Source organism: Garra rufa, chromosome 14 (assembly GCF_049309525.1).
Source record: "Garra rufa chromosome 14, GarRuf1.0, whole genome shotgun sequence".
Taxonomy (NCBI): Eukaryota; Metazoa; Chordata; class Actinopteri; order Cypriniformes; family Cyprinidae; genus Garra; species Garra rufa.
The window spans coordinates 2,737,765-2,752,764 of NC_133374.1; the positions used below are offsets into that span (position 1 = coordinate 2,737,765).

Consider the following 15,000-nt stretch of genomic DNA (forward strand, 5'->3'; position numbering starts at 1 on the left):
GTTTGACCCACGTTCACTTTGTAAACACTGGATTGCTATTTCTGCAGAGATGTAAGATGATTTTAAAGTTGGAGGAGAAAATAAGATGGGAGTTTTTAGACATACCCTAACTGTCTTGAACCAGTATAGAGCTAGACAAGATGAGCATTTGAGGTTAAAAAGTATATAAATTGCACATTTTTTTAAAACATAACCAATCGTTTCGCTAGATAAGACACTTCTTCCTCAGCTGGGATCGTTTAGAGTCCTTTGAAGCTGCATTTAAACTGCATTTTAGACATTCAAACTCAGGGGCACCATAGAAGTCCACTAGATGGAGAACATTCCTAAAATGTTTTCCTCAAAAAAAAAAAAAAAACAGTTTTCAAATAAAGCATTAAAAAGAGATCTTATAGAAGTCTGGTGTTTCAGAAGTCAATCTGAGCATGATAGAAGGGTGAATTGAGAAGTGAATGAGTGTTGGACAGAGTGGAGGTGTATTTGAGAAGATGCTGCAGCAGCAGATCTCATGTTACTGAGAAAATCTCCTTCAGCCTCTAAAACAGTCCAATTCAATTATAAACACACACAGAGAGAGAGAGAGAGAGAGAGAGAGAGAGAGAGAGAGAGAGAGAGACAGCTTTCATTACTCTGTCTCACACACACACTCATGGTAATGACTCACTCTCTCTCTCTGTGTGTGTGTGTGTGTGTGTGTGTGTGTGTGTGTGTGTGTGTGTGTGTGTGTGTGTGTGTGTGTGTGTAACGATGATCCTCTATCAGAGTCTGAACGGATCTGAAACACACACACACACACACACACACACACACACACAGCCGTGAACGTCTCTCGTCCATTAACGTGTGTGTCCGTGTCTTTTAACGGCTGCTGCTCTCTCGTCTCTCTCTTCTCCTCGAGTCCCACCGGACAAACCTGCAGGAACAGAGAGTATTATTGATTTACCATTTACAGTCCTGTAGCTCTGCATCTGAGAGATGAGAAATTACACTGAGAGATGGAGACGGAGAGAGAGAGAGACCCGCTTCTGTGTCTCCAGCACTATTCCAGATTACAGAGAACCTTCTCAGAACTTTACCAACAAACGCTCTTCCAGTAACAATATAGAATAGAATGTTCATTCAGGGTTACAGGAACTTGCAAAAGTATTCATACCCCTTCATTTTTTCACATTTAGTTTTGTTGCAGCATTATGTTAAACTGCTTTAAATTAGTTTCTCCCCACATCAATCTACACTCCATACACCATAATAATGACAAAGCAAAAACCAGATTTGCAAATTTAAGAAATGTATTAAAAATCAAACACTGAAGTAAGTAGATTGCATAAGTATTCATCCCCTTAACTCAGTCCATAGTTGAAGCAGCTTTACAGCCTCAAGTGTTTTTGGGTCTGATGTGAGCATCTTTGCACATCTGCATTTGTCAATTATCTGCCATTCTTTGCCTCACCTTTTCACCTCTCCATCTCTGTCAGCTTGGACATTTTCTAGAGTCCTAGTTGTTCCAATGGTCTTCCATTATGGAGAATGCTTCTGTCAACCTTCAATGCAGCAGATTTGTTTCTGAACTCTTCTCTAGATCATCGCCTTAACGCAAGTCTGTCACTGAGCTCTACAGGCAGTTATCTTGGTTTTTGCTCTGATCTGCATTTTCAGCTGTTAGACCTTTTCTGAGAGGTGTGTGTCTTTCTAAATCAGACTCATTCACATGAATTTGCCACAGTTTAACTCCACTCCAAGTGTAGGAACATCTAGAAGCAATATGAATGCTCCTGAGATACATTTCCAGTGTCCCAGAAAAGGGTATGAATACTTATGCAACGGGATCTTTTCAGTTTTTTATTTTTAATAAATTGGCACAAAAGTTAAAAACCTATTTTTTGCTTTGCCGTTATGGAGTAGGGAGTGTAGATTGATGTGGGGAAAAGTAATTTAAAGCAGTTTAACATAAAGCAGCAACATAAAATGGGAAATAATGTGAATATGAATAATTTCGCAAGGCACTGTATCTAGTCTATCATGTTCTCAAAACATTAACACAAGAATGATGTTTATACATTTGTGACTTTGGAGCACAATACCAGTCTTAAGTAGCAAAAGCCAAAAATACATTGCATGAGTCAAAATTATCCTTTTTTAATGCCAAACATTATTAGGATATTAAGATCATGTTCCATATATATTTTGTAAATGTTCTACTGTTAATGTATCAAAACTTAATTTTTTATTAGTAATATGCATTGCGTCAGAGAAGCAAGAACTTCATTTGGACAACTTTAAAGGCAATTTTCTGAATATTTAGATTTTTTTGCACACTCAGATTGCAGATTTTCAAATAGTTGTATCCCAAATATTGTCCTAAGAATTCATACATCAATGGAAAGCTTATTTTTTCAGCTTTCAGATAACGTATAAATAATCTCAATTTCAAAAACTTGACCCTTATGACTTTGTGAGTCACATTTAAGTTTGACATTTGTCTAACATTTTTTAAATGTTGCTACTTGTTTCAAAACATTCAAATGTAACATTCGCATAATGTTTGCAAAATGATACAATGGGATGTTTAAATAACGTTTTAATTTTAAAACCAGATGTTTTGACAGTTCAAAAATAACATTTTCATAACTTAATGGGAACATCAGTGAAACGTTATTAGAACATTTTTTGTTTGTACAAATATATTCAGTGCCTTTTGTGTCCCCAGTAAAGATCATGATGTTATCGCCTTAGAATTTTCAACAACATCAGTTTTAAAGCTGTCTTTGACATGAATAACACCTTTTGAACTGCATTTTTAATTTTGTAACTATTCTAAACATTTTACAGCATTTTAAACCACCAAATATCACCCTGTTAAGGGTAATATGTCATCCCCAGTATGCTTTATAGTATGGACATTATAACACTTAAGACATTTTTTTAATCAGTTCTTGTGTAATTACAATGTGTAAAATAATTTTGGTCATTCTGAGATATATAAATGTAAGGATCCATTTACTAAATGTGTCCATTTTGACCTAAAATCAACCATTACAACACAGAGGGTCTGTCAATTAAAGAATTGAATTTTTAAAAGTGCTACTTTTACAAAATAAGAATTTCTATTTACTTTTTTCATGTTCCTCTTAACAGGGTGGACATGGTGAAGTTGACCACATCAGATTGGAGAGATAAAATAACAAAAACAGAGGCTCTCTCTCACCTAATGTCAAATGATGTCATTTCCCTTTTCCAACTTGAATTTAATAGGCCAGTAGTCGAGTAACAGGGTGGACAATATTTTGAAGGACAAGCTAAAAACCTTTATTATTTTTTAGAAATAAATATATATACATTAGAGAATGTATGTTTGTATGTGTGTATGTATGTGTGTGTATATATATATATATATATATATATAAAATAAATAAATTCTTGAACCACCAAATATCACAATTTTTCCATTTTCATGTCCACCCTGTTAAGGATAATGGGTCATTCCCAGTGTGCAGTGCCTTTTGGACATCATAATCAGAATTGTTTTTTATCAATTCTTGTGTAATTATGATCTGAAAAATAATTTTGGTCAGTCTTGGGTATATAAATTTAAGGATCCATTTACTAATTGTGTCCACCCTATTAGGTTTTCTGACTTAACACTAACAGAGAGGACATTTTGACCTAAAATCAGCCATTACACAATAAGTCTTAGCAAAAAATGCTAACATAGAGGGTCTGTCAATTAAAGAGCAGAATTTTTTTAAATGCTACTTTTTACTGTTTTTCATGTTCCTCTTAACAGGGTGGACATGTTAAAGTTGACCGCATCAGATTGGAGAGATAAAATAACAAAAACAGAGGCTCTCTCTCACCTAATGTCAAATGATGTCATTTCCCTTTTCCAACTTGCATTTAAAGGGCCAGTAGTCGAGTAACAGGGTGGACAATATTTTGAGGCCAAAAACCTTTATTATTTTGTTAGAAATATATATATATATATATATATATATATATATATATATATATATATATATATATATATATACATTAGAAAAAAATATTACTGATAAACCAAACAATGAAAAAACCAAAAAAAAAAAAAAAAAGATGTCAGCCATTTGATATGATGTCATTTCCCTTTTACAACTTGTATTTAAAGGGCCAGTAGTCGAGTAACGGGATGGACAATATATTGAGGGACAAGCTAAAAACCTTTATTTTGTTAGAAATAAATAAATATATACTAGAGAAAACTATTACTTGACTCTTAAAAATAAAGGTGCTTCACGATGCCATAGTTCCAGTATGGTTCCATAAAGTACCTTTAACATCTGAAGAACCTGTTTCACAAAAGCTTCTTTGTGGCAAAAGAAAGTTCTTCAGATTATAAAAAGGTAAGAAAGAGATGGTTCTTTAAAGAAACTTTCACTGAATGGTTCTTTGTGGAACCAAAAATGGTTCTTCTATGGCATCGCACCTTTTGTTTTTAAGAGTGTACCAAACTAATGTAAAAAAAAAAAAAAAACTTAAATATGTCAAAAGGTGTTTTTATGTCAAAGTCAACTTTAAAATTAGTTGTTAAAAATCTTTATAGGGACACACAAGGCACTGAATCCAAGGAATGACCCATATATAAAGAGAGAGTGCTATTAATATAATGTTTGATTTTGAAAAGTGACAAATTGATCAGTTTGTCAGCTGGTTTGATTTGCAAATTGTTTTTGCAATGCAAATCAAGTTATTTATCATGCAACTGAAACGTTACAGTTCAAATATTGTGTTTACACTGCAAACGATGACTATATTATCATATATAGTAATGCATTCACCAATTTAAAAAATGTGTCAAAAAGATATAGATGTAAACGTTCTGTTTTGAGGCTATATTCGCTTTAGCTCACAATGTGAACGTTTTGTTTTGTCATATCGTTCACTTGCAATGTTAAATCTGTCATTGCGTTTAATCAGAGCGTTCTGTTTTAGTGTTTTGTAAACGGTTTCTCAGTGGGAACGTTTTTGTCGCTTTCAGTGATTTTTACCAGGCGTGTCGCATTGCATTTTTTATTGGATGGCTATAGCGATATTTCGGCTGTTTGCATTGTGCGCTTAATAGTTTTCTAACGCAAAAGCTGTTTTAAGAAAGCACTACGCTCTTAAAAATAAAGGGTGTTTTTGCAGTGATGCAATAGGAGAACCATTTTGTTTCACCTAAAAATCTAAGAAACCTTTTCTGCATTTGAAAGGTTCCATGCATGCCATCAATGCCAACAAAGAACGTTTCTTTTTAAGAGTGTAAGACACGTATTGCTTAATTGCAGCATGTCTGAGCACATCTGCGCGCTCTGATGCATTAGTGTTTGAGGGCGGATCTGATATCAGGTGTCTGTTACCTGCTGCTGTAACAGAACGCTACTGTTCCCATCGTTCACCGTGATATTTCAACAAGAACATCTGTCCAAAAACAACACTGGAAACAGAGACGTTGTTCTCGGGGACGCGCGTGGTGCGCGTCTCCAGCGTTTCCTCTCAGATGCGCGTAAAAAGGGAAATAAAGGAGCCCTAAAAGCGCAAGCAGCTTCTCTTCTGTCTTCTGTCTCTTTTTGAAAGACTAGGGGAAAATCCATTCTGCCTAATTCAAAGCTTGCTCTGGGACAGCTCGCGTGGCAGATTGCCGGCTAATTAGTTTAGAGGAGAGTGTAATTTGATTAAGTTTGCACAGGTCCCGCGCAGCGCCGGTTGTGTCGGGCTCTGAGCGCGCGGGGCCCCGGAGCCCTGATCTGATTAACGCTTCTGCCCATTACAGCCTCTCCAGCTGCTGCCACAACACACACTAGACACACTCTACACACTCCAGCACAAAACACTCAACGTGACGCTATTTGTGTTTCGTGAACATGCGTCAGTCGGAAACTGGCTCGTTTTTTCCTTTTGTTTGGCGTAAAAAATTATGTAATCCTCAGAAATCCGCCTCAGATTTTTAAAACAAGACGGAGTCTTGTTTGGCTTTGTCTAACACTTTATATATTTCATTATGGTACAATATGACCAGTCTCGGGTATATTAGCAATAGTATAGGTTAAAATTATTGTTTTTCTTTTATGCCAAAATCATTAGGATATTAAGATCATGTTCTATAAAGGTATTGTCTACCGTAAATATATCCAAATTTCATTTTTGATTAGTAATATGCATTGCTACGAACTTCATTTGCACAACGTTAAAGGCGATTTTCTCAATATTTAGATTTTTTTGCGCCCTCGTATTCCATATTTCCAAATATTGTCTTAATCTAACAAACCATACATCAATGGAAATCTTATTTATTCAGCTTTCAGATTATGTATAAATCTCAATTAAAAAAAGACCATTATGACTGGTTTTCTGGTCCTGTGTCACATATAAGCCTCTATTTATTGGTTTATTAGACACTTTGGTGCGCATTTCAATTCATCGATTCGATCAATTCGACAAAATGGATCCCATAAAGTGTACATGCTAGAAAATAGTTTATGGTCAAATTAAATAATGAAAAAAAAAATTAATTAAAGACTGCATTAATGTCAGTAAACTGACATCGAAATTGTTTACTAAATAGTAAAACGCAGTCAGTCAGTATAACTTTCGATGGTTTTGGTCTGTGCAATTTGTTTATAAAGACACTAATTCAATTTAATTATTAAATGATTTTATTGCACACTAAAAAAATGTAAAAGAGCCATTTTGCTTCATTTTAAGCATCTATAGAACCTTTTGTGCAATAACTGTCAAAGGCTTGTGTGTTGAACCATCGCTGCCAATAAACACGTTTATATTTTTAAGAGTGGTTTTGTTATTTATTTTGACAGAACAAACTGTACACTCTTAAAAATAAAGGTTCTTTATTGGCATCGATGGTTCTTGAACATCCATGAAACCTTTCAAATGCAGAAAAGGTTCTTTAGATTTTTTAAATGTTGTTCAGAATGGTTCTTCTATAGCATCGGTATCTTACTATTTTTATTGGACGTTTTATATCTTAACAGAAAACATTAATATCAAATGTTGTTCAGTAGATTATTTGAACCCGTGCATTTGCTTTTGGACGCTACAGTTTCCTTCATCTCCGATGAGGCTGTGGATCTGTCCTGAAACTGTTTCTGTTTCTCTTCTTTATTTGCAGAGGGGAATCTGTGGATCAGAAGTCAGACCCGGAGACACGGGGCCCGTCTGCTCGGTGTCAGGGGTGAGTTTGCCGGAGAAGTGAACCGGCTTCCCCCGGTGTTAACCATTGCGCACACAGCCGCTAATCTCTTCAAAGGCCCGCGCTCGCATCTGACTTTCAAATCCGAGTGTTTGTCTTGAAAATGGGCTCTAATTCCGAGCCGACCCGGCCAGAGCAGCACCTTTAAAATTCATTGGCGATTAACGGAAACAGTAACGAGGCTTTTTCTCATTCATGGCGCTTGTGTAAATAACAGACGGGGGTCTGAGAGAGACGCCGTGATTGACAGCTGAGAGATGCTGTGATTGACAGCTCAGCCAGAGAGAGATTCTGGCATGCGCGCTGGTGATCGATAGTTACACTAACCAGCGTTTAACATGAGTGCACTTACTCACTTTAATTTTTAAAACACTCATATTTTGCTTGGGCCATCACAAAAAAACGGCCTTTTCCGAGCACGAAATAAATAAAGAAATGAAAAGCTGAGGGTCTCGTGCTCTCCGGGACTAATTGAATTGCGTTTGGGTTGGGTTGGTTTGGTTTGGCTGACAGTAATCGCATCCGATGGTCGGCCCATTAAAGCGAGGCGCGCGTCTCCCGGTGACCGATCACTGCTGAATGCAGATTGAGCTAATGAGAGAGGGAGATTGATGAGAGCCAGAGAGGATGAAGGATCGGCAACGGATGAGACGCGACCCGTCTGCGTGACGCATGGCTCCGGTGACCCGACTGAAAGACAGCCGCCGGGCTGCAGCGGGTGGCACCACACAAAACCACACGGATGCATGGTTTCAATGCGAATTACCAGCTGAAAGTCACCATGCACCCGTTTGACAAACATGTGAGCCTGCTCTTAAGTAACTACATTGTATGGGTCAAAATTATCAATTTTTCTTTTATGCCAAAAATCATTAGGTTTCCTCCCGTAAATATATCAAAATGTATTTTTTAATTAGTAATATGCATTGCTGAGAACTTCATTTGCACAACTTTAAAGGCGATTTTCTCAATATTTAGATTTTTTTGCATCCTCAGATTTATGATTTTCAAACATTGTCCTATCCTAACAAACCATGCATCAATGGAAAGCTTATTTATTCAGCTTACAGATGATGTATAAATCTTACAAAAAGGGTTCACATATGCTATTCAGTACAAACACAACTCTTGTTTTTATTTATTGACAATTTAGGTCATTTCACAAAGAAAAACAAACGTTTTATAAACATGCAATTAAAACTGATCCATACAAACAAAAAATACCGAATTGTCGGGTGTCTTAAAAAATAATGTTCCAAAAGGGTGTTTTTGTAGTGATGCTATAGAAGAACCCTTTTTGGTTCCCAAAAAAGCCTTTTAGTGAACAGTTCCTAAAAGAACCATTTTGAAGAACATTTTAGCTTTTTCGACTATAAAGAACCTTTTCTGCATGTTCAAGGATAAAACCATTGATGCCAATTAAGAACCTTTATTTGAGTGTAGTGCATATTAAAAAAGTATACATTAATACATCAGTGCATTATAATGAACAAAGATATATATATATATATAAATCTTAATTAACTAATTAGTTAATTAATTAATTAACTAAATATAATAGACAACAGGCAATTCGATTCCTACTATAAACCATACACAATCTAAAATGCCAAATTAACGGTGACTTTAGGCAATTAGTTCGTGTTTATTCGTTTCTTTCTTTGCTTTATTTCGTTGATATTTTTTAATATTCATTAATGTTCATTTGCATGCCAATATATGACCCTGGACCATAAAACCAATCATAAGGGACAATTTTTTGTTGTCGTTGTTGTTAAATTGACCCTTATGAATGTTAGGATAGAACAATATTAGACCGAGATTCAACTATTTGAAAATCTGTAATCTGAGAGTGCAAAATAATCAAAATATTGTGAAAATCGCCTTTAAAGTTGTCCAAATGAAGTTCTTAGCAATGCATATTACTTACAAAAATTATATCTATGGTACATGATTTTAATATCCTAAAGATTTTATGGCATAAAAGAAAAATAATAATTTTGACCAATACAATGTATTGTTGGCTATTGCTACAAATATAGACTGGTTTTGTGGTAGAGTCCCATATTTCCAGAAGGCCTCAGCGCGTAACCCTGTTATGTTTGTCTCAGGCACGCGCACACAGGTGAGCTCGAAGCTCTGCTCAGGTGTTTACGGTGATGTGCTCGAGCCTCGTGCTGAAAGGCTTCATTCTGAACCCGTGGCGACTTGTTTCAGGCGTGTGTACATCGTCACATCCAGGTACAGACGTTAATCCGCGCGGATGATGCGGCCGCTGATGGATGCAGTCTGAAGGGCGCCGCCGCTCACCCGAAATCAGCCAAATGCGCGGTGACGCGCCGCTCCGGTATAACCGGGTTACACGGTTCCCGCTGCTCACAGGGTCAGAAGTCAAAAGTCAAACGAACACCCGAATCCGTAATGTTTAAAATGACACATGTGGCTGAAATATGGCGCATTTACATGCTAATCAATTTAGTGCGTAATTTGATCAGTTCCGGTTATTATTGCGTAATTCTGAATTTTGTTAAATGTTAATTATTGTTTGGTTAAATATTAGCTTTTAAACAAAGAAACAGCATGAATAATATGTCTAACTATTTTTTATTTTATTTATTTTTTTTAGAGAGGGAGTTTTCGTGTGTGCATCACATTTAACTCTCAGATCAAAGGATTCCAGGATATTTCTGGTGTGTGATAGTGACTGACAGCAAGCAGATGCGCGTGATTGTGAGCAGCAGGTTTCCATCAAGAGGCGCGCACGTCATTTCAAATAAGAACGCGGAGAATAAACGAACAAAATCAGTCGACATTAATTAATATTTCATCGGAACTCGTTTGTTTTGTTATATTCAGCGTCTAAAGTGCGCGTTTGGCCCTCCTGATCAACTCGAAGAGGCTTTAAATAAAGGCCATTATTCGTGCAATCAAATTAAAGCTCATCTCACACTACCAGCAGAGCCACATTAAAGCTAAAACAATCCCACAATTCATTTAGCACGAGGTCGAATGCGCTCTTGAAAACTGGCCCATTCTCGCCTTAATGACATTAGTCTTAATAGCCATTAATAGTCATTTATTTAGAATTATATTTGCGTGCGCGGCTGATATCTCGAAGAGATTCCAAACGAGCAAATATAAAGAAGTCTAGCGTCCAGGAGGAGGAGGAGGAGGAGGAGGAGGAGGATGGAAAGGGTTAACGCGGAGGTGCATTAGAGATGCATGGAGGAGCAGAGGGGAGGAGGCGTTCAGCGCTGAGACATTGTCATGCAAACAGAGACCACCGCCTCGCCATTGTCTCCCGGACACCAACTTTATTATAAACACACCGCGAGCCGCCCAGCGCAGCAGAGCACCGAGAGACACGCGCTGGATACCCCGAGCAAGCCACCGCCTTCCGCTGCAGGACTTTGACACCGCTACCGGACCCTTCGCGCACTCGAACCCGCGTCTCCGTCCGCCCTCCACATGTACAAAATGGATTACTCGTATCTGAACACGTACGACTCGTGCATGGCGGCGATGGAGGCGTCGGCGTACGCGGACTTTAACTCGTGCAGTCAGACCAACACCTTCCAGTACAACCCGATCCGGACCGGCTTCAGCTCCAACCCGGGATGCGCGCCGCTCGGATCGGCCAGCTGCACTCTGGGCGCGCTCAGGGAGCACCAGCCCGCGCCCTACTCCACAGGTAACAGCACTCGAACCACAGATGTCATAAATGAATAAAAAAAAAGACAGAGGAGAGCTTTAAGCTCTCTTAATAATATAATAATATACAGCGGGGCTTATTAAATATAACAGGTGTCAAATGATAAACGAGTAAAGCAGCTTTTTCTTATTTTAAAATATAAAATTCTGAATGATTTAATTATCGAATAAAAAAGCCAAACTAGAACCCTAGTTTTAACTGTGAACGAATTTTTAATTTAATCAATTTATGTTATATAATTTGATGCGGAAATTCACTTACAGTAATTAATTGAATTATGGGTTATGAAAGGAGAATTCGTTATTCATAGTCTTGACTATTTCTGTGCGGTAAATTATAGACTAAATATAACTATTGTTTGTATTGTTATTATTGTCTGTTATTTAAAAGTTAAAATGTAGTATTTATTATAGTAATAATTGATGCCACAATTATTGTTGGTTATACTTTACGCACGGATTTCCTTTGCGCGCTTTTAGAACGAAACGCAGACAAGCGCAATTATGATTGTTTATAAGCTAATATATGTCAAGCTAAAAAAATAAATCCTCATATATTTCCGTTCCGTAATTCACCGGTGTTCATTCCTCTTCCAGTTCCGTACAAGTTCTTCTCCGATCCGTCCGGGTTGAACGAGAAGCGGAAGCAGCGGCGGATCCGCACGACCTTCACTAGTTCTCAGCTAAAGGAGCTGGAGCGCGTGTTCGCGGAGACTCATTACCCAGACATTTACACTCGAGAGGAGCTCGCCCTGAAGATCGACCTGACGGAGGCGCGCGTCCAGGTGAGTCTCCATCCGGGACCATTTGATTCGCACAAGCGTTTTTATTTTTATAAGAGCGCGTTTTTGCAATTCACATAACACAATAATTGAATTTGGGCTGATTTGAATAACTGTCTCGCTTTTTTGCCTCTAGCGCTGTTCGCAGACGCTTCCTAATGTAATTAATTTAGCTGATTTTATTAGATTGATTTATAACAGCTACTTTCAGTCTGCACTCTTAAAATAAAAGAACGATTAGATCAGAATTATGTCTGAGAAGCTTTCAGTGTTTAAAGACACGCTTTTTCTTATTTTAATGTTTGAATTGTTTGATGGTCGACGCCCTACAGATGCACACCAACAACTGATGTGCAAGAATTATATCGCTGTCTGTGAATTCGTTTTTATTTTTCTCTTACACTAAAGATTAGAAACGTTTATTCGTTTAGTCAGTGTCTTTAGGAAGAGAGATTTCTGACTCTGGAGCACAGGTAGCACAGGTATATTTGTAGCAATAGACAAAAATGCATTAGGATATTAAGATCATGTTGTAAATCTTCTACCGTAAATATATCAAACATTTATTTTAGAACTTCATTTGAAAACTTTAATGACAATTTTCTCAATATTTCGTTTTTTGCATCCTCACATTGCAGATTTTCAAAGAGTTGTATCTCGATCAAATGTTGTCCTGTTCTAACAAACTATGCATCAATGGAAAGCTTATTTATTCAGCTTAAAAATGGACTTTTATGACAGGTTTTGTGGTCCAGGGGCACATTTATAGAGAAACATCTCAGACTGAAGAACTTTAATGCCATTAGAGGAGCTGTAAGCAAATATTCACTGATTATGGGTTTATTAATGATCCATTCCTGAATTACCAATCTAATTTTAAATATTACAATTCTTGTCTGTTTTTATTCCTTTCAAGAAATTACCAAATATATACATTCAGTCAGGAACATCCTTTCATTTTTCTCTCAAAAGTGTTTTTTTGTTAAAAAGGTGAAAATGTGACCCTGGACCACAAAACCAGTCATAAGAATACATTTTTTAAATTGAGATTTATTCATCATTTGAAAGATAGATAAATAAGCTTTTCATCGATGTATGGTTTGTTAGGATCGGAAAATATTTGGAAATCTGGAATCTGAGGGTGCAAAAACACTAAATATTGAGAAAATCACCTTTAAAGTTGTCAAAATAAAGTTACTATTACTAATCATAAATTAAGTTTTGATATATTTATGTTAGGAAATAAACAAAATATCTTCATGGAACATGATCTTAATATTCTAATTATTTTTGGCATGAAAGAAAAATGGATAATTTGAACCCATACATGTGTTTTTGGCTATTGCTACAAATATACCCATGGTTTTGTGGTCCAAAGTCACAAATGAGGTTGGAAAAAGGTTCTTTAAAAAAAAAAAAACCCAAAAATGATTCCTCTATGACATATTTACAAAAAAATCCATTATTTTGGCGTTGTTAATACACACCGTCGCTCTTCCTCAGGTTTGGTTCCAGAACCGACAGTGCATTTTTATTTTTTCTTGGTGTGGAGATGATTTCAAAAACAAATCTTATCTTATTAACCTTCTTGATTGGCATTAGATGCTTCCATCGAGAACCTTTAACATCTATGGACTCTTTCCATTCTATGAAAGTTTCTTTACAGTAAAAAAAAAAAAAAAAAGGTTTTTAAATGTTATTCACACTAAGAAGAAATAGCTGTTTGCAAAGCTGTTTTTCATTGAGGAACCAAAAATGGTAATAAGTATTAAAACCTGTTAAAACACACATTTTTAAGACTTAAAACACTTAAAAATAAAAGTCCCAAAGATGTTTTTGCAGCATTTTCATACAGGAAAATGTTTGGTTCTCCAAAGAAACCCTTTAATGGGTAAAAACATTTACTACATTAACCATTTTTTCTTAATGCACTGCAAAAAAAAAAAAAAAAAAAGCATTTCTTTCTTGGATTTTTTTTCCAGACAAAATATCTAAAAATTCTTAAACCAAGAAGGATTCTCTAGACTTAAAAATATTTTCTTCAAAAAATTAAGTGTTTTTGCTTAGAACAAGCAAATAAGATTTGTTTTGCTTACCCCACTGGCAGATTATTTTGCTTGTTTCAAGCAAAAACACACCTAATTTTTGACTCTTTAGATGATTAAAACATTCTCCACACAAGACAAACGTGTTTTTCTTAAAGAATTGTTCACTGGAAAGTTCTTTAAACAACCAAAAATGGTTCTTCTACAGCCCTTTTTTAAGCATTTGGCTTTATTTTATTTTTTTTTTAGCAATTTTTTGTTTCAGTTGATTTTTGTTAGTATTTTGAATTAGGTTACATGTTTTAGATTTTTGAATTCAATGTTAAATTTAGTATTTTTGTATGGATATATCTTATAGTATGTGTGTATATGTATATATTATGTTACAATTATATATATATATATATATATATATTTTTTTTTATTATTATTATTTTTTTTTTTTTTTTTACTAGTTTTTCATTTCGGTTTAATTTTTTTGATTTTTGGATTCAATGTTAGATTTATTAACGTTTTAGTAATTTAGTATTTTTGTAATTTTTTATATGGATATACCTTTTAATATGTAGATTGTTTAAAAAAAATGTATTTCAGTTTTGTTAGTATATTTTGAATTAGGTTACATGTTTTTGATTTTTGAATTCAATGTTAAGTTTCAATGTCAATGTCAACGTTTTAGTAATTTAGTATTTTTGTAATTTTTTTTATATGGATATATCTTTTAATATGTGTATATGTATATATTGCCTTTCAAAAAAAAAAAAATATATATATATATACATATATACATAATTTTTTTTACTCATTTATTTCAGTTTCAGTTGATTTTTCTTAATATTTTGAATTAGGTTTATTTTTTGATTTTTGGATTCAATGTTACATTTATTAAGGTTTTAGTAATTTAGTATTTTTGTCATTTTTATTATAGATATACCTTTTAATATGTATATAGTTGTTTTAAAATTAAATTTTTTTGAATTAGGTTTTATTTTTAGATCTTTGTATTTAATGTAAAATTTATTAAAGTTTTAGTGAATTTGTGTTTTTTTAAGCGTTTGGCTTAAATGTTCATGCTCTTGCTCGTCGTTCCTCCTCAGGTTTGGTTCCAGAACCGACGTGCCAAATTCCGTAAACAAGAACGCGCCGCCAACTCCAAAGGAGCGAACGCCGCCGCCAATGGCTCCAGCACCAAGAAGTCCGGCGAGAACCGCTCTTCCTCTGAAGACGACGAGTCTAAAGA

The 15,000-nt window shown here is 35.4% G+C and overlaps 1 protein-coding gene across 1 annotated transcript in view; it reads left to right on the plus strand.

Moving 5' to 3' along the window:
* The first annotated feature begins 10,526 nt into the window (after window positions 1-10,526).
* Window positions 10,527-15,000, plus strand: part of phox2a (paired like homeobox 2A) — a 5,727-nt gene continuing 1,253 nt past the window's right edge. Inside the window, exons 1-3 of the mRNA XM_073818370.1 lie at window positions 10,527-10,913; window positions 11,531-11,718; window positions 14,858-15,000. The exon at window positions 14,858-15,000 is cut by the window's right edge and continues 1,253 nt beyond it. Coding sequence (XP_073674471.1) covers window positions 10,691-10,913; window positions 11,531-11,718; window positions 14,858-15,000 — 554 coding nt within the window. The 5' untranslated portion in view covers window positions 10,527-10,690. The remainder of the gene's footprint in view (window positions 10,914-11,530; window positions 11,719-14,857) is intronic.